The 19300-nt window shown below is 51.4% G+C and overlaps 1 protein-coding gene across 5 annotated transcripts in view; it reads left to right on the forward strand.

Annotated features, from left to right (window-relative positions):
- The window catches only part of stxbp4 (syntaxin binding protein 4), a 166909-nt gene that overhangs the window by 70069 nt on the left and 77540 nt on the right, over window positions 1–19300 (forward strand). For all 5 annotated transcript variants that reach the window (XM_059948193.1, XM_059948195.1, XM_059948192.1 and 2 more), the window contains 2 exons: window positions 1145–1223; window positions 11972–12060. In XM_059948193.1, the coding sequence (XP_059804176.1) occupies window positions 1145–1223; window positions 11972–12060 (168 nt within the window). The remainder of the gene's footprint in view (window positions 1–1144; window positions 1224–11971; window positions 12061–19300) is intronic.

Here is a 19300-nt window from a genome sequence, read left to right on the forward strand (position 1 = left end):
GGGGTGAGTGAGTGTGGGGAGGATGGAGTGCGGTAGGGAAGGAGATGGAGTATGGGGGGTGAGTGTGTGTGGGGAGGGATGGAGTGTGGTAGGGAAGGAGATGGAGTATCGAGGGTGAGTGAGTGTGGGGAGGATGGAGTGCGGTAGGGGAGGTGATGGAGTATCGGGGGTGAGTGAGTATGGGGAGGATGGAGTGTGGTAGGGAAGGAGATGGAGTATCGGGGGTGTGTGAGTGAGGGGAGGGATGGAATGTGGTAGGGAAGGAGATGGAGTATCGGAGGTGAGTGAGTGTGCGGAGGATGGAGTGTGGGGAGGATGGAGTGTGGTAGGGAAGGAGATGGAGTATCGGGGGTGATTGAGTGTGGGGAGGATGGAGTGTGGTAGTAAAGGAGATGGAGTATCGGGGGTGAGTGAGTGTGGGGAGGATGGAGTGTGGTAGGGAAGGAGATGGAGTATCGGGGGTGTGTGAGTGAGGGGAGGGATGGAATGTGGTAGGGAAGGAGATGGAGTATCGGAGGTGAGTGAGTGTGCGGAGGATGGAGTGTGGTAGGGAAGGAGATGGAGTATCGGGGGTGAGTGAGTGTGGGGAGGATGGAGTGTGGTAGGGAAGGAGATGGAGTATCGGGGGGTGTGTGAGTGAGGGGAGGGATGGAATGTGGTAGGGAAGGAGATGGAGTATCGGGGGTGAGTGAGTGTGGGGAGGATGGAGTGTGGTAGGGAAGGAGATGGAGTATCGGGGGTGAGTGAGTGTGGGGAGGATGGAGTGTGGTAGGGAAGGAGATGGAGTATCGGAGGTGAGTGAGTGTGCGGAGGATGGAGTGTGGTAGGGAAGGAGATGGAGTATCGGGGGTGAGTGAGTGTGGGGAGGATGGAGTGTGGTAGGGAAGGAGATGGAGTATCGGGGGTGAGTGAGTGTGGGGAGGGATGGAGTGTGGTAGGGAAGGAGATGGAGTATCGGGAGTGAGTGAGTGAGGGGAGGGATGGAGTGCGACAGGATGGGTATAGGGGTGCAACAGGGAATGGGACGATGAGGGTAGTTGTGCGAGGGCCTGCTCACTGGATGAAGGTTGCTACCTGCTGGGAGTTTCAGGAAGGGCTGCCTTCGACTGCCAGACCATGTATGAAACCCAATTTCCTGTCACAGGGCAAATCCGCAGGGAAGAAGAGGGATCGTTCTCCGGCTGGTTCACCCACGCAGAGTCTCCCTGATCCAAGTTCTGCAGGTACACATGACTGGGCCATACAGGCTAGACACTGCCCTTTTCTGCCAGCACAAAGCAACATCACCTCCAAAATTAGCAACTTCTTTGATTTTGTGTGCTAGGACGGTGTCTAACCCCGGGAGTGTGTGATAGGACGGTATGGAGGGAGATTCTCTCTGTGTCTGACCCCGGGAGTGTGTGATGGGACGGTGTGGAGGGAGGTTCTCTCTGTCTGACCCAGGGAGTGTGTGTTGGGATGGTGTGGAAGGAGATTCTCCCTGTGTCTGACACCGGGAGTGTGTGTTGGGATGGTGTGGAGGGAGATTCTCTCTGTGTCTGACCCCGGGAGTGTGTGATGGGACGGTGTGGAGGGAGATTCTCTCTGTGTCTGACCACGGGAGTGTGTGATGGGACGGTGTGGAGGGAGATTCTCTCTGTGTCTGACCCCAGGAATGTGTGATGGGATGGTGTGGAGGGAGATTCTCTCTGTGTCTGACCCCGGGAGTGTGTGATGGGACAGTGTGGAGGGAGGTTCTCTCTGTGTCTGACCCCAGGAATGTGTGTTGGGACGGTGTGGAGGGAGATTCTCTCTGTGTCTGACCACAGGAATGTGTGTTGGGACGGTGTGGAGGGAGATGTTCTCTGTGTCTGACCCCAGGAATGCGTGTTGGGATGGTGTGGAGGGAGATTCTCCCTGTGTCTGACCCCGGGAGTGTGTGATGGGACGGTGTGGAGGGAGATTCACTCTGTGTCTGACCCCGGGAGTGTGTGATGGGACGGTGTGGAGGGAGATTCTCTCTGTGTCTGACCCCGGGAGTGTGTGATGGGACGGTGTGGAGGGAGATTCTCTCTGTGTCTGACCCCAGGAATGTGTGATGGGACGGTGTGGAGGGAGATTCTCTCTGTGTCTGACCCCGGGAGTGTGTGTTGGGAAGGTGTGGAGGGAGATTCTCTCTGTGTCTGACCCCAGGAATGTGTGTTGGGATGGTGTGGAGCGAGATACTCTCTGTGTCTGACCCCAGGAATGTGTGTTGGGAAGGTGTGGAGGGAGATTCTCTCTGTGTCTGACCCCGGGAGTGTGTGATGGGATGGTGTGGAGGGAGATTCTCTCTGTGTCTGACCCCGGGAGTGTGTGTTGGGATGTTGTGGAGCGAGATACTCTCTGTGTCTGACCCCAGGAATGTGTGTTGGGATGGTGTGGAGGGAGATTCTCTCTGTGTCTGACCCCAGGAATGTGTGTTGGGAGGGTGTGGAGGGAGATTCTCTCTGTGTCTGACCCCGGGAGTGTGTGATGGGACGGTGTGGAGGGAGATTCACTCTGTGTCTGACCCCGGGAGTGTGTGATGGGACGGTGTGGAGGGAGATTCTCTCTGTGTCTGACCCCGGGAGTGTGTGTTGGGAAGGTGTGGAGGGAGATTCTCTCTGTGTCTGACCCCAGGAATGTGTGTTGGGATGTTGTGGAGCGAGATACTCTCTGTGTCTGACCCCAGGAATGTGTGTTGGGATGGTGTGGAGGGAGATTCTCTCTGTGTCTGACCCCAGGAATGTGTGTTGGGAGGGTGTGGAGGGAGATTCTCTCTGTGTCTGACCCCGGGAGTGTGTGATGGGACGGTGTGGAGGGAGATTCACTCTGTGTCTGACCCCGGGAGTGTGAGATGGGACGGTGTAGAGGGAGATTCTCTCTGTGTCTGACCCCGGGAGTGTGTGATGGGACGGTGTGGAGGGAGATTCTCTCTGTGTCTGCTCCCAGGAATGTGTGTTGGGATGGTGTGGAGGGAGATTCTCTCTGTGTCTGACCCCGGGAGTGTGTGTTGGGACAGTGTGGAGGGAGATTCTCTCTGTGTCTGACCCCGGGAGTGTGTGATGGGACGGTGTGGAGGGAGATTCTCTCTGTGTCTGACCCCGGGAATGTGTGTTGGGATTGTGTGGAGGGAGATTCACTCTGTGTCTGACCCCAGGAATGTGTGATGGGACGGTGTGTAGGGAGATTCTCTCTGTGTCTGACCCCAGGAATGTGTGTTGGGACAGTGTTGAGGGAGATTCTCTCTGTGCCTGACCCCAGGAGTGTGTAATGGGACGGTGTGGAGGGAGATTCTCTCTGTGTCTGACCCCAGGAATGTGTGTTGGGATGGTGTGGAGGGAGATTCTCTCTGTGTCTGACCCCGGGAGTGTGTGTTGGGACGGTGTGGAGGGAGATTCTCTCTGTGTCTGACCCCGGGAGTGTGTGATGGGACGGTGTGGAGGGAGATTCTCTCTGTGTCTGACCCCGGGAGTGTGTGTTGGGACGGTGTGGAGGGAGATTCTCTCTGTGTCTGACCCCGGGAGTGTGTGATGGGACGGTGTGAAGGGAGACTCTCTCTGTGTCTGACCCCGGGAGTGTGTGTTGGGACAGTGTGGAGGGAGATTCTCTCTGTGTCTGACCCCGGGAGTGTGTGATGGGACGGTGTGGAGGGAGATTCTCTCTGTGTCTGACCCCGGGAGTGTGTGTTGGGATTGTGTGGAGGGAGATTCACTCTGTGTCTGACCCCAGGAATGTGTGATCGGACGGTGTGTAGGGAGATTCTCTCTGTGTCTGACCCCGGGAGTGTGTGTTGGGACGGTGTGGAGGGAGTTTCTTTCTTGTGTTTTTACTTGTGCTTTCCTTGTGTTTAATGCTATGACGGGACATTGCAGGAGACAAATGTTAACATTTGACCTAGATTCTCTTTGTTAGTTGTAGAATCAATGCCCTGCATGTGAAGTGAATTGTAAGCCAGGTGCCATACACACAGGTCAACCTGTCTGGACAATGAGTTGGAAAGGATATGTATGCTGGGATTCCCACCCAACGTTCCTGAGATGTGGGTACTGTCGGGAAGGGGAGCCTCTATTGCCCAGCCTTTGATCGGAATGGCTTGTCCTGGATATGGAGGGTGGCCAATCTCTCTCTCTTTGCTCTTGTCAGATGTACCAGCTTATTCACCTCTGTCAGAATCCCAGCACTGTACAGCACAGAACCACGCCCCTCAGCCCAACTCATCCATGCCAACCAAGTTGCTTGTTTGATCTGCTCGGTTTTCCCCAAGTTTGCTCACTGAACCTTTCCTCTCCATGTTCCTGTCTAAATGCTGTTAATGTTCCTTGACCACTTCCTTATGTCCATCACCCTCTGTGTGAAAAGGACTGCCTTTCACATCCTCTCTCACCTTAAATCTTCATCTTTCATAGAACCACAGAACATTACAGCACAGAAACAGGCCTTTTGGCCCTTCTTGACTGTGCTGAACCATTTTTCTGCCTAGTCCCACTGACCTGCACCTGGGCCATATCCCTCCAAACCCCTCTCATCCATGTACCTGTCCAAGTCTTTCCCTTCTAGTTTTTGGATTCCCCTGCCCTGGTGAAATTACTGTGACAATCTGCCCCTGCAAATGTCTCTGCCCCTCATGACTTTATAAACCTTTATATGACTTTATATCGTCATCCTTCGATCTCCTTCACTCTAGGGAGAAAAGCCCCAGCCTGAGCTCTTTCTCCTTATAACTCATAGTTCCATAAGACCATAAAACAGAGGAGCTGAATTGGCCATTTCAGCCCATTGAGTCTGCTCTGCCATTTCATCTTGACTGATCCTAGATCCCATTTAATCCCATACACCTGCCCCCTCACCATATCCCTTGATGCCCTGACCAATTAGGAAACTTATCAAATTCTGCTTTGAATATACCCACAGACTTGGCCTCCACTGCAGTCTGTAACAGAGCATTCCACAGATTCACCACTCCTTGGCTAAAAAGATTCCTCCTTACCTCTGTTCTAAAAGGTCACCCCTCGATTTTGAGGCTGTGCCCTCTAGCTCTGGATACCCCAAGCAGAGTGAGCATCCTCTCCACATCCAGTCCTTTCAGCATTCAGTAGGTTTCAGTGAGATCCCCACACATTCTTCTGAATTCTGGAGAATACAGGCCCAAAGCTGCCAAACTCATGTCTTATGTTAACCCCTCCATTCCCAGAATCATCCTCATGAACCTCCTCTGGACTCTCCAATGACAACACATCCTTTCTGAGATATGGGGCCCAAAACTGTGGACAATACTCTCGGCCTGACTAGTGTCTTTTAAAGCTTCAGCTTTATCTGCTTGTTTTTGTATTCTTTTCCCTTTGAAATAAATGCCAACATTGCCATTGCCTCTGTCTCACAGACTCAACCTGTGAATTAACCTTCTGGGAGTCTTGCACAACTACTCCTAAGTTTGTTTGCACCTCTGATGTTTGAATTTTCTCTCCATTTAGATAATAGTCTACACTATTGTTCCTTTTACTAAAGTACATTATCGTACATTTCCTAACACTGTGTTCCATCTGTCACTTTTTCGTCCATTCTTCCTATTTGTCTAATTCCTGCTGCAATCACATTGCTTCCTCAACATGACCTACCCTTCCACCTTGCTTCGTATCATTCATAAATTTTGTCACAAAGCCATCAATTCCGCTATCTAAATCACTGACAAACAGTGTGAAAAGTAGTGGTCCCACTACTGACCCCTGAGGAACATGGCTAGTCACTGGCAGCCAACCAGAAAAGGCCCCTTTTATTCCCAGTCACTGCCTCCTGCCTGTCAGCCATTCCTCTATCCATGCCACCATAGGATTTTATCTTGTTAAGCAGCCTCATGTGTGGCACCTTATAAAATGTCTTCTGAAAATCCCAGTAAATGACATCCACTATCTCTCCTTTGTCCACCCTGCTGTTACTTCCTCAGGGAACTCTACCAGATTTGTCAGGCAAGATTTTCCTTTACAGAAACAATGCTGACTTTGAATTCTTTTACCATTAGTCTCCTCATCCTTAATAATGGATGGCAACACTTTCCCAACCACAGAGGTTAGGCTAACTGGACTATAATATCCTCTCTCTTGTCTTCCTCCTTAAAGAGTGGAGTAATATTTGCAATCTTCCAGTCCTCCGGGACCATGCCAGAATCAAGTCATTCTTGAAAGATTATAACCAATGGATCCGACATCTCTTCAGCAACCTCTCTCTGGACTCTGGGATGCTGTCCATCTGGTCCAAGTGACTTATGAGTTTGCCTAGAACTTTTTCCTTTGTAATAAATATCACTCACTCCTGCTCCCTGGCACTCACAGACCACAGACTTTACTGTGGAAGGCCTCTACAGCTAGTGTCTTCCACAGTAAAGACTGATGCAAAGTACCTATTAAGTTTGTTCGCCATTTCTGTGTCTCACATTACTACCTCAAGAGCATCATTTTCCAGTTGTCCAATTCACACCTCCCTTTTACTCTTTATATAACTGAAAAAACTTATAGTATTCTGCTTCATATTATCGGCTACTCTGCTCTCATATTTCATCTTTTTCCTCCTTCTTGCTTTTCTTAGTTGCCTTTTGTTGGGTTTTAAAAACTTTTCAATCATCCAACTTCCCACTCACTTTTTTTTCCTTGGCTTTTATGCAGACCTTTACTTCCTTTGTCAGCCACAGTGGCCTAGCCCTGCCATTTGAGAACTTCTTCCTCTCTGAGACATAGAGACTATCCTGCGCCTTGTAAACTATTCCCAGAAGCTTCAGCCATCTGTGCTCTGCCATCATCCCCACTGGTCTCCCCCTCCAATCTACATGGGCAAGCTTCTGTAGCATTCTAACAGAGAACACAGAACTGTACAGCACAGTGAGGTGCTTCGGCCCACAATATTTTGTCAGCCCTTTAACCTACTTGAAAATCAATCTATCTCTTCCTTCCCACATAGCCCTCCATTTTTCCATCATTCACGTGCTTATCTAAGAATCTCTATATGTCCCTAATGTATCTGCTTCTCCCCTACCCCTGGTAAATGCCCCTAATGTATCTGCTTCTCCCCTACCCCTGGTAAATGTCCCTAATGTATCTGCCTCTCCCCCACCCCCAGCCGCACCACTGACTTGTACAGCTGTAGTCTGATGAATTATGTCAGCAGGTCCTGTGTCTTTCAGACTCTGTGAATCATTAATCTGTCCCCACACCTACTGTTGTTCCCAGTTCTATGTTTTTAGTATTGGACTAAAATCTATTTTTAAAGAGAGGAAGTTTTGGAGAGATTTACCAGGATATTGCCTGGATTAGAGAGCATGCCTTATGAGGATAGGTTGAGCAAGTGAGGGTTTTTCTCTTTGGAGCGAAGGAAGACGAGAGAAGAGTACAGATGATAGAGGCACAGACAGAGTGGATGATATGACAATAGGATAAGAGGCATTGATAGAGTGGAGAGCCCAGTGAGGAAATGGCTAATTCCAGGGGCATAATCTTAAGGTAATTGGAGAAATTGCAGGGGGACATCAGAGGTGCAGAGATGGTGGTTGTGTGGAACATGAAGAGGTGGTTGTAGAGGCAGATACATTAGGAACATTTGAGAGACTCTTACAGACACATTGATCATAGGAAGATGGAGGGCTTTGTGGGAGGGGGAGGTTGGATTGATCTTGGAGCAAACACGAGGAAATCTGCAGATGCTGGAAATTCAAACAACACACACAAAATGCTGGTGTAACAGCAGGCTAGGCAGCATCTATAAGGAGAAGCACTGTCAACGTTTCGGGCCGAGACCCTTCGTCAGGACTGAAAGGAAAGATAGTAAGAGATTTGAAAGTAGTGGGGGGAGGGGGATGAAGCTAAGAGCTGGAAAGGTGATTGGCGAAAGTGACACAGAGCTGGAGAAGGGAAAGGACCATGGGATGGGAGGCCTCGGGAGAAAGAAACGGCGGGGGGAAGCACCAGAGGGAGATGGAGAACAGGCAAACAACATATTTAGTAGCTTCATACCACCCCCTCCAGTCTTCTCCTATCATTTTGCATTTCCCTCTCCCCCCCACTACTTTTAAATCTCTTACTATCTTTCCTTTCAGGCCTGACGAAAGGTCTCGGCCCGAAACATTGACAGTGCTTCTCCTTATAGATGCTGCCTGGCCTGCTGTGTTCCACCAGCATTTTGGGTGTGTAGATTGATCTTGGAATTGGTTTAAAGGTTGGCACAGTACCATGGCTAGAAAGGCCTGTATTGTGTTGTGGTGTTCGATGTAACAGCACTGTGTAGCAAAGGCAACCATCATTTGATTATAAAACAGTTCCCTCACTGAGGTGTGAGATTTCTAACAGTTGTCTTGATGAATTGGCAAGTAGTTTATCCAAACCCAACATGGGTAAAAGGAAATGTTCTCGTTCACACCACGGTATTCTTAATGAGTGGGCTGATTTTGTCTGTTTGAACAGGGTTTGTGCAGAGGCCTCAGGTACCGCAGTCGATAGCTTGCACAGGCTTCAGGTAATGAGAAGCCACTGCATGTCGGAGTGTAGCGACAGGTTGCCTTGGCAACTGTAGCTTCTTGGGGTTGAAAGCAGGAGTGTGAATACAGAGGCGTCGCTCCCCCTCCCTGCAGATTTCTCCCACCCCCTCTCCCCATTTTAAATGTCTGTAGTTCTTTGTACAAGCCGATCGATGACCAGGAAAGGCGAGTGAGAGAAGGAGTGGAGTTGGGTCAGTGTCTGTTTAGGGGAGTTTAAACCAGGAGAGCTCAGATTTAACAAGATGGAGGAGCATTAAAAGGGATCTGACCCACCCTGCTCATGGACTGTTTATTCCACTCCCATCAGGGAAAAAGCTACACAGCGATCACACCAAAACCAGCAGACTCAAAACCTCCTCCCGTTAACACCCCCCTCCACCCGTTAACACCTCCCCACCACACCCCTTCATCCATTAACACCTCCCACCACCCCTTCACCCATTAACACCACCCTTCCCTTCCACCCATTAACACCACCCCACCCCTCCACCCATTAACACCAGCCCTCCCTTCCACCCATTAACACCACCCCTCCCCTCTTCATCCATTAACACCTCCCCACACCCCTTCATCCATTAACACCTCCCACCACCCCTTCACCCATTAACACCACCCCTCCCTTCCACCCATTAACACCACCCCTCCCTTCCACCCATTAACACCACCCCTCCCCTCCACCCATTAACACCTCCCCACACCCCTTCGTTCATTAACACCTCCCACCACCCCTTCACCCATTAATACCTCCCCTCCACACCCCTTCACCCATTAACACCTCCCCACCCCTCCACCCATTAACACCTCCTCAGCACCCCTCCACCCATTAACACCTCCCCTCCACACCCCTTCACCCATTAACACCTCCCCACCCCCTCCACCCATTAACACCACCCCTCCACACCCCTTCATCCATTAACACCTCCCCACCCCCTCACCCATTAACACCTCCCCTCCACGCCTTCATCCATTAACACCTCCCCACCCCCTCACCCATTAACACCTCCCCTCCACACCCCTTCATCCATTAAGACCTCCCCACCCCTCACCCATCAACACCTCCCCTCCACCCATTAACACCTCCCCACCTCCCTCCACCCATTAACATCTCCCCACCACCTCTCCACCCATTAACACCTTCCCTCCACACCCCTTCATCCATTAACACCTCCCTACCCCCCTCACCCATTAACACCTCCCCACCCCCTCCACCCATTAACACCTCTCCACCCCCCTCCACCCATTAACACCTCCCCACCTCCCTCCACCCATTAACATCTCCCCACCACCCCTCCACCCATTAACACCACCCCTCCACCCATTAACACCTTCCCTCCACACCCCTTCATCCATTAACACCTCCCTACCCCCCTCACCCATTAACACCTCCCCACCCCCTCCACCCATTAACACCTCTCCACCCCCCTCCACCCATTAACACCTCTCCACCCCCTCCACCCAATAACACCTCCCCTCCACACCCCTTCATCCATTAACACCTCCCACCATCCCTTCACCCATTAACATCTCCCACCTCCTCTCCCCATCCCGCCACCCATTAACACCACCCCTCCCCAGCCTGCCACCATGCTGTATCATTTCTTGTCAGAGTCACCTCCTGTGCTTAACATCACTCTGTACAGGACTGTGCAAAAGACTCAGGTATATATATATATAAAGCTTGGGTGCCCAAGACTTTAGCACAACACTGTTTCTCAACGTGGAGCATAGAGTGAGTGTGTAAATCTGGGAGCAAAGGATGCTGGGAATGGCACGCCGTGGGAGGGGTGTGAGACAGGTGGCAATGAAGGAGTGCTGGGGTGGGGGTGGCGTGAGTGAAGACACACCCAACCCTGAGACCCCGGGCAAGGTCACTGGATTCCAAGCATTTGGTTTATTGATCATTACAGGATGTCTCTTTGGTGCTTCCAGCTCCCTCCCCCTTTTCCCCACCATGATTCCCCTCTCCCTGCCCCTTCTCACTCTCAGTCCTCAACCTAGATCCATACCTAGGACAAATTACGAGGCAGTGTTCATGAATCAGATGGTGGGTGAATTACAGGGATATTGCTACGTGGAGAACATGGTCTGACTGCAGCCTCAGTCAGTCCAACCTGCATAGCGCAGGCTTGGGGCCAAGGGTCAAACTCTCCGAGGATCTATCCTGAGACCAGCATGATGTAATTATAAAGAAGGCACGTCAGCAGCTATGCTTCATTTGGAGTTGGAGGAGATTTGGGTTCTGTACAGGTGCGTCATAGAGAATGGTCTGACTGTTTGCATTAGTGTCTGGTATGCATCCCCCAGTACACAGGATTGGGAAAGGCTGCAGACCCCATCATGGGCACTTCCCTCCCCACCAATGAGGACGTCTTCAAAAGGCAATGCCTTAAGACAGCATCCACCATGAGGGAATTTCACTGTCCGTTACCTGTTCTCTTCTCATTGCTGCCATCAGAGAGCAGGTGCAGGAGCCTGAAGATCCACACTCAACATTTTAGGAGACACGAAGTACTCTGCAGATGCTGAGGTCAAATCAACACATACAAACAAGCTGGATGAACTGAGCAGGTCGGGCAGCATCCGTGGAAACGAACAGTCAACGTTTCGGGCCGAGACTCCTCATCAGGACCGAAGAAGGAGGGGGCAGGGGCCCCATAAAGAAGGTGGGGGGAGGGTGGGAGCCAGACTTGCTGAGGAACAGCTTATTCCTCTCTGCTGTCAGTATCTGAATGGTTTGTGAACACCACCTCACTGCTTTGCCCTCGTTTTGCACTGCTTAATATATTCTTCTTGTAACAGTAACATTTTAATGTATTGCACTGTACTGCAGCTGAAAAACAGCTAATTTCATGACGTACAGTCTGTTGGTGATAATTAATCTGATTCTGAGTGGCCTGGCCCTGCTGCTATGTTCTTATGGTCCTGTGTGTGGTTTCCTCGAGGTCCAGTAGGCAGAGGCATCATGAAATGACTCGATGGAAGTTCACAGTCAGTCAGCTCCATCATAGGCACTGGCCTCGCTCACATCCTGGGCATCTTCAAGGAATGATGCCACAGAAAGGCAGCATCCATCATTAAGGACCCCCATCTCCCAGGACATGCCCTTTTCTCATTGCTACCATCAGGGTACAGGAGCCTGAAAGCACACACTCAATGATTCAGATTTCTGAATAGACATTGAACCCATGAACACCACCTCACTATTTTTTTTCTTTTTGCACTACTTAACTTAATGTTTTAAAAATATATAGTTACTGTAATTTACAGTTATGTATTGCAATGTACTGCTGCTGCATAACAACAAATTTCACAACATATTCCAGGGATATTTCCAATCTGAATTTGATTCTGATCTTGTCGAATGTTGGAGAGTCGAGGGATAGAAATGGTGCTATGAAAAGGCAGGCTGGGGTTGAGCATTAATGAATCGAGTCTTTTCTTTGTCTTCAGTTGGTACGAGTCTAGCCTGGCCACAACCCCGAGGGAGGTCACTGTCCCTCAATCCCAGCTTTCGCCTGAAGGTGGAGAAGTTGGAGATGGTAAGTTATTGACTACAAAACAGTCTTCAAGACACTTCCTATAGAAAGCTTGGTTTGAGTTCAAGAATTTACTCATTCATAAAGAACTTTCACACAAAAATTCTGGTCACCATACTACAGGAAGGATGCAATTAAGGTAGAGTGGGCATAGGAAAATCTATACGCTGTTAGGTTACACACACAAAATGCTGGAGGAGCTTAGTAGGTCAGGCAACGTCTATGGAGAGGAATAAATAGTCAACGTTTCAGATCAAGACCCTTCATCCAGTCCTGATGTTTACAAGATGTTAACTGGATTGGAGTGGAATTTGGAATTCATTTCAAAGTTCAAAGTAAATTTATTATCAAAGTACATATATGTCACCATATACAACCCAGAGATTCATTTTCTTGCAGGCATACGCAATAAATCCAATAACAAAAATAGAATCAATGAAAGACTGCACTCAACAGGGCGGACAAACAACATATAAAAGACCACAAACTACAAATGCAAAAAGAAAGAAAAATCACTAATAAATAAATAAATAAATAAGCAATAAATATTGAGAACACAAGATGGAGAGTCCTTGAAAGTGAGTCTGTAGGTTGTGGGAACAGTTCAGTGAGAGATTGAATGAAGTTATCCCCTCTGATTCAGGAGTCTAATGGTTAAGGGACAATAACTGGTCCTGAGCCTGGTGTTGTGAGTCCTGAGGCTCCTGTACCTTCCCCCTGATGGCAGCAGCGAGAAGAGAGCCTGACCTGGGTGGTGAGGGTGGGTGCTGCTTTCCTGCGACAACGCTCCGTGTAGATGTGCTGAATGGTGGGGAGGCCTTTACCCATTATTCTTGTTAGTGGCGTTCCACAGTTTGTGCCATCCAGACACAAACGTACATCGAGGCAGTAAAAGAAGGCAGGATGCAAAATACTGAGCAGCGGTAACAGAGATAGTGGGTAAACAAATAATGAGCAAGGTGGATCAGGAGTTGGAGTGTTCACCTTTAGTTATCAGGAGAGATAGGATAGGCTGGAGATACAGCACAGTAACAGACCCTTCCAGTACAATGAGCCCACGCTGCCCAATTACACCCCTGTGAGCAATTAACCTACTTACTGTACGTCTTTGCAATATGGGAGGAAACTGGAGCACTTGGACGAAACCCACGCGGTCACAGAGACTCTACAGGCTGCAGCGGGAAGTGAAGACACCGTAACAGTGTTATGCTGACCATTACACTACTGTGCCTTTGTTTTCTCAAGAGCAGGGGTTCCCAACCTTTTACAGCACGGACCCCTACTACTAACCGGGGTGTCCGTGGACTCCAGGCTGGGAAACCCTGCTCTAGAGTGAAGGAGGTTGAGGGGTGAAGTGAGAGAGGTGTATAAATGGTAGGCAATCTCTGTAGGAGGAGAACACCAGGTTAAGGTCAGGGGGAGGAGAAGTAAAGGGGATCTGTAGGGAGGGTTACTCCACACAAAGCTGTTGGTATCTGGAATGAGCTGTCAGGGGTAGAGGCGGTGGAGACGGGACATGTACCTGAATGGGCAGGGCACAGGGGGATGGGGAATTAATGCAGTATAGATAGCCAAGAGGGTCAGCATAGATACAGTGGGCCAAAAAGCCTGTTTACATGTACATTATCTGTGACCGTACGGCTTAAACTGCGCAGAAAGGTCTGTCCTGGTTATTGAGTTGTTGAGTCTCTCTTCCTGTCACCAGGTATACACTGGACTGGGAATGGCCTGTTTCTGTAATGATCCCCAGCGTGAACTTTTATCTGCATAAATCTTTTTTCTGCAAGTGAATTGTCCTCTTGAGTTCAAGCTTTTTACAGCTGCTTTCAGTTAGTGAGTTAGACTGAGGAAGGAAAGCCGGAGGTTAACCCTTTGCTGACCTTGTCCACAGTCTACACCTTGCTCTCTGTACGTGCTGTGAGAAGTTCTGAGATACGCCCCCCTCTTACCCCAGCTGAGCTTCATGGGGGAGGGGCTGGAGACACAAGACACTGTAGATGCTGGAACTGAGCAAAGAAACAAATCACTGGAGGAATTTGGCAGAGGCGTGTCAGAGACCCCGAGGTGTGTGAGTCAGTGGGTCTGGAGTGTGTCCGTGTCCGTGAGTGAGTGTGTCCGTGTCCGTGAGTGAGTGAGTGTGTCCGTGAGTGAGAGTGTGTCCATGAGTGAGTGAGTGTGTCCGTGTCTGTGAGTGAGTGAGAGTGTCCATGTCCGTGAGTGAGTGTGTCCGTGTCCGTGAGTGAGTGAGTGTGTCCGTGTCCGTGAGTAAGTGAGTGTGTCCGTGAGTGAGTGAGTGTGTCCGTGTCCGTGAGTGAGTGAGTGTGTCCGTGAGTAAGTGAGTGTGTCCGTGTCCGTGAGTGAGTGAGTGTCCGTGTCCGTGAGTGAGTGAGCGTGTCCATGCCCGTGAGTGAGTGTGTGTGTCCATGTCCGTGAGTGTGTCCGGGTCCGTGAGTGAGTGTGTCTGTGTCCGTGAGTGAGTGAGTGTGTCTGTGAGTGAGTGAGTGTGTCCGGGTCCGTGAGTGAGTGTGTCCGTGTCTGTGAGTGAGTGAGTGCGTCTGTGTCCGTGAGTGAGTGAGTGTGTCCGTGTCCGTGAGTGAGTGAGTGTGTCCGTGAGTGTTTGTGTCAGTGTCCGTGAGTGAGTGTGCGTGTCCGTGAGTGTGTCCGTGTCCGTGAGTGAGTGAGTGTGTCCGTGTCCGTGAGTGAGTGAGTGCGTCTGTGTCTGTGAGTGAGTGAGTGTGTCCGGGTCCGTGAGTGAGTGTGTCCGTGTCTGTGAGTGAGTGAGTGCGTCTGTGTCCGTGAGTGAGTGAGTGTGTCCGTGTCCGTGAGTGAGTGAGTGTGTCCGTGAGTGAGTGTCCGTGTCCGTGAGTGTGAGTGTGTCCGTGTCCGTGAGTGAGTGAGTGTGTCCGTGTCCGTGAGTGAGTGAGTGTGTCCGTGTCCGTGAGTGTGAGTGTGTCCGTGTCCGTGAGTGAGTGAGTGTGTCCGTGAGTGAGTGTGTCCGTGTCCGTGAGTGTGTGTGTCCGTGAGTGAGTGTGTCCGTGTCCGTGAGTGAGTGAGTGTGTCCGTGTCCGTGAGTGTGTGTGTCCATGAGTGTTTGTGTCAGTGTCCGTGAGTGAGTGTGCGTGTCCGTGAGTGTGTCCGTGTCCGTGAGTGAGTGTGTCCGTGAGTGTGAGTGTGTCCGTGTCCGTGAGTGAGTGAGTGTGTCCGTGTCCGTGAGTGTGAGTGTGTCCGTGTCCGTGAGTGAGTGAGTGTGTCCGTGAGTGAGTGTGTCCGTGTCCGTGAGTGTGTGTGTCCGTGAGTGTTTGTGTCAGTGTCCGTGAGTGAGTGTGCGTGTCCGTGAGTGTGTCCGTGTCCGTGAGTGAGTGAGTGTGTCCGTGTCCGTGAGTGTGTCCGGGTCCGTGAGTGAGTGTGTCCATGTCCGTGAGTGTGTCCGTGTCCATTTCCGTGAGTGAGTAAGTGTGTCCGTGTCTGTGAGTGAGTGTGTGTGTCCGTGAGTGAGTGTGTCCGTGTCCGTGAGTGTGTGTGTCCGTGAGTGTTTGTGTCAGTGTCCGTGAGTGAGTGTGCGTGTCCGTGAGTGTGTCCGTGTCCGTGAGTGAGTGAGTGTGTCCGTGTCCGTGAGTGTGTCCGGGTCCGTCCGTGAGTGTGTCCGGGTCCGTGAGTGAGTGTGTCCATGTCCGTGAGTGTGTCCGTGTCCATTTCCGTGAGTGAGTAAGTGTGTCCGTGTCTGTGAGTGAGTGTGTCCGTGTCCGTGAGTGAGTAAGTGTCTGTGTCCGTGAGTGAGTGAGTGAGTGTGTCAGTGTCCGTGAGTGAGTGTGCGTGTCCGTGAGTGAGTGAGTGTGTCCGTGTCCGTGAGTGAGTGAGTGTGTCCGTGTCCTTGAGTGAGTGTGTCCGTGAGTGAGTGAGCGTGTCCGCGTCCGTGAGTGTGTCTGTGTCCGGGGGTGAGTGAGTGTGTCCGTGTCCGTGAGTGAGTGTGTCAGTGTCCGTGAGTGAGTGTGCGTGTCCGTGAGTGAGTGAGTGAGTGTGTCCGTGTCCGTGAGTGAGTGAGTGTGTCCATGTCCGTGAGTGAGTATGTGTGTCCATGTCCGTGAGTGTGTCCGGGTCCGTGAGTGAGTGTGTCCGTGTCCGTGAGTGAGTGTGTCCGTGTCCGTGAGTAAGTGAGTGTGTTCGTGAGTGAGTGAGTGTGTTCATTTCCATGAGTGAGTGAGTGTGTCCGTGTCCGTGAGTGAGTGTGTCCGTGTCCGTGAGTGAGTGTGTCCGTGTCCGTGAGTGAGTGTGTCCGTGTCCGTGAGTGAGTGAGTGTCTGTGTCCGTCAGTGAGTGAGTGTGTGTGTCCGTGTCCTTGAGTGAGTGTGTCCGTGAGTGAGTGAGTGTGTCCGTGTCCGTGAGTGTGTCCGTGTCCGGGAGTGAGTGAGTGAATGTGTCCGTGAGTGAGTGAATGTGTCCGTGTTCGTGAGTGTGTGTGTCCATGTGTGAGTGAGTGTGTCCGTGTCCGTGAGTGAATGTGTGTGTCCGTGAGTGAGTGAGTGTGTCTGTGAGTGAGTGTGTGCGTCCGTGTCCGTGAGTGAGTGTGTCCGTGAGTGAGTGAGTGTGTCCGTGAGTGAGTGAGTGTGTCCGTGAGTGAGTGTGTCCGTGTCCGTGAGTGAGTGTGTGTGTCCGTGAGTGAGTGAGTGTGTCCGTGTCCGTGAGTGAGTGTGTCCGTGAGTGAGTGAGTGTGTGTGTTCGTGAGTGAGTGTGTCCATGTCCGTGAGTGAGTGAGTGTGTGTGTCCGTGAGTGAGTGTGTCTGTGAGTGAGTGAGTGTGTCCGTGTCCGTGAGTGAGTGAGAGTGTCCATGTCCGTGAGTGAGTGTGTCCGTGTCCGTGAGTGAGTGTGTGTGTCTGTGTCCGTGAGTGAGTGTGTCCGTGTCCGTGAGTGAGTGAGTGTGTCCATGCCCGTGAGTGAGTGTGTGTGTCCGTGTCCGTGAGTGTGTGAGTGTGTCCGGGTCCGTGAGTGAGTGTGTCCGTGTCCGTGTGTGAGTGAGTGTGTCCGTGTCCGTGAGTGAGTGAGTGTGTCCGTGAGTGAGTGAGTGTGTCCGTGTCCATTTCCGTGAGTGAGTGAGTGTGTCCGTGTCCGTGTCCGTGAGTGAGTGAATGAGTGTGTCCGTGTCCTTGAGTGAGTGTGTCCGTGAGTGAGTGAGCGTGTCCGTGTCCGGGGGTGAGTGAGTGTGTCCGTGTCCGTGAGTGATTGAGTGTGCGTGTCCGTGAGTGTGTCCGTGTCCGTGAGTGAGTGAATGTGTCCATGTCCGTGAGTGAGTGAGTGTGTCCATTTCCGTGAGTGAGTAAGTGTGTCCGTGAGTGAGTGAGTGTGTCCGTGTCCATGAGTGAGTGTGTCCGTGTCCGTGAGTGAGTGAGTGAGTGTGTCCATGAGTGAGTGAGTGTCTGTGTCCGTCAGTGAGTGAGTGTGTGTGTCCGTGTCCTTGAGTGTGTGTGTCCGTGTGTGAGTGAGTGTGTCCGTGTCCGTGAGTGAATGTGTGAGTGTGTCCGTGAGTGAGTGAGTGTGTCCGTGAGTGAGTGTGTGCGTCCGTGTCCGTGAGTGAGTGTGTGTGTCCGTGAGTGAGTGAGTGAGTGTGTCCGTGAGTGAGTGTGTCCGTGTCCGTGAGTGAGTGAGTGAGTGTGTCCGTGAGTGAGTGTGTCCGTGTCCGTGAGTGAGTGTGTCCGTGTCCGTGAGTGAGTGAGTGAGTGTGTCCGTGTCCGTGAGTGAGTGTGTGTGTCCGTGAGTGAGTGAGTGTGTCCGTGTCCGTGAGTGAGTGAGTGAGTGTGTCCGTGTCCGTGAGTGAGTGTGTGTGTCCGTGAGTGAGTGAGTGTGTCCGTGTCCGTGAGTGAGTGAGTGAGTGTGTCCGTGTCCGTGAGTGAGTGTGTCCGTGAGTGAGTGTGTCCGTGAGTGAGTGTGTCCGTGTCCGTGAGTGAGTGTGTCCGTGTCCGTGAGTGAGTGTGTCCATGTCCGTGTCCGTGAGTGAGTGTGTCCGTGTCCGTGAGTGAGTGTGTCCGTGAGTGAGTGAGTGTGTCCGTGTCCGTGAGTGAGTGTGTGTGTTCGTGAGTGAGTGTGTGTGTCTGTGAGTGAGTGAGTGTGTCCGTGTCCGTGAGTGAGTGAGAGTGTCCATGTCCGTGAGTGAGTGTGTCCGTGTCCGTGAGTGAGTGAGTGTGTCCGTGTGAGTGAGTGAGTGTGTCCGTGTCCGTGAGTGAGTGAGTGTGTCCGTGTCCGTGAGTGAGTGTGTCCGTGAGTGTGTCCGTGTCCGTGAGTGAGTGTGTCCATGCCCGTGAGTGAGTGTGTGTGTCCGTGTCCGTGAGTGAGTGTGTCCATGTCCGTGAGTGAGTGAGTGTGTCCGTGTCCGTGAGTGAGTGTGTCTGTGTGTGTATGTGTGAGTGAGTGTGTCCGTGTCCATGTCCGTGAGTGAGTGTGTCCGTGTGTGTGAGTGAGTGAGTGTGGCCGTGTGTGTATGTGTGAGTGAGTGAGTGTGTCCATGTGTGTATGTGTGAGTGAGTGTGTCCATATCCGTGAGTGAGTGTGTCCGTGTCCGTGAGTGAGTGTGTCCGTGTGTGTATGTGTGAGTGAGTGTGTCTGTGTCCATGTCCGTGAGTGAGTGTGTCCGTGTGTGTGAGTGAGTGAGTGAGTGTGGCCGTGTGTGTATGTGTGAGTGAGTGAGTGTGTCCATGTGTGTATGTGTGAGTGAGTGAGTGAGTGTGAGTGAGTGAGTGAGTGTGGCCGTGTGTGTATGTGTGAGTGAGTGAGTGTGTGTGAGTGAGTGAGTGAGTGAGTGTGGCCGTGTGTGTATGTGTGAGTGAGTGTGTCCATGTGTGTATGTGTGAGTGAGTGAGTGTGTGTGAGTGAGTGAGTGTGTCCATGTGTGTGAGTGAGTGAGTGTGGCCGTGTGTGTATGTGTGAGTGAGTGAGTGTGTCCATGTGTGTATGTGTGAGTGAGTGAGTGAGTGTGGCCGTGTGTGTATGTGTGAGTGAGTGAGTGAGTGTGTGTGAGTGAGTGAGTGAGTGAGTGTGGCCGTGTGTGTATGTGTGAGTGAGTGAGTGTGTCCATGTGTGTATGTGTGAGTGAGTGAGTGTGTGTGAGTGAGTGAGTGTGTCCATGTGTGTGTGTGTGAGTGAGTGTGTCCGTGTGTGTGTGTAGATGGGAGGGAGGAAAGGGTCTTTTGCTGTTGTGTTCAGTGTTGTTCTGCTGAGGACATGCTGTGTTGGTGCCAGAATGTGTGCCGACACC

Source organism: Hypanus sabinus, chromosome 23 (genome assembly GCF_030144855.1).
Source record: "Hypanus sabinus isolate sHypSab1 chromosome 23, sHypSab1.hap1, whole genome shotgun sequence".
In the NCBI taxonomy this organism is placed as follows: domain Eukaryota; kingdom Metazoa; phylum Chordata; class Chondrichthyes; order Myliobatiformes; family Dasyatidae; genus Hypanus; species Hypanus sabinus.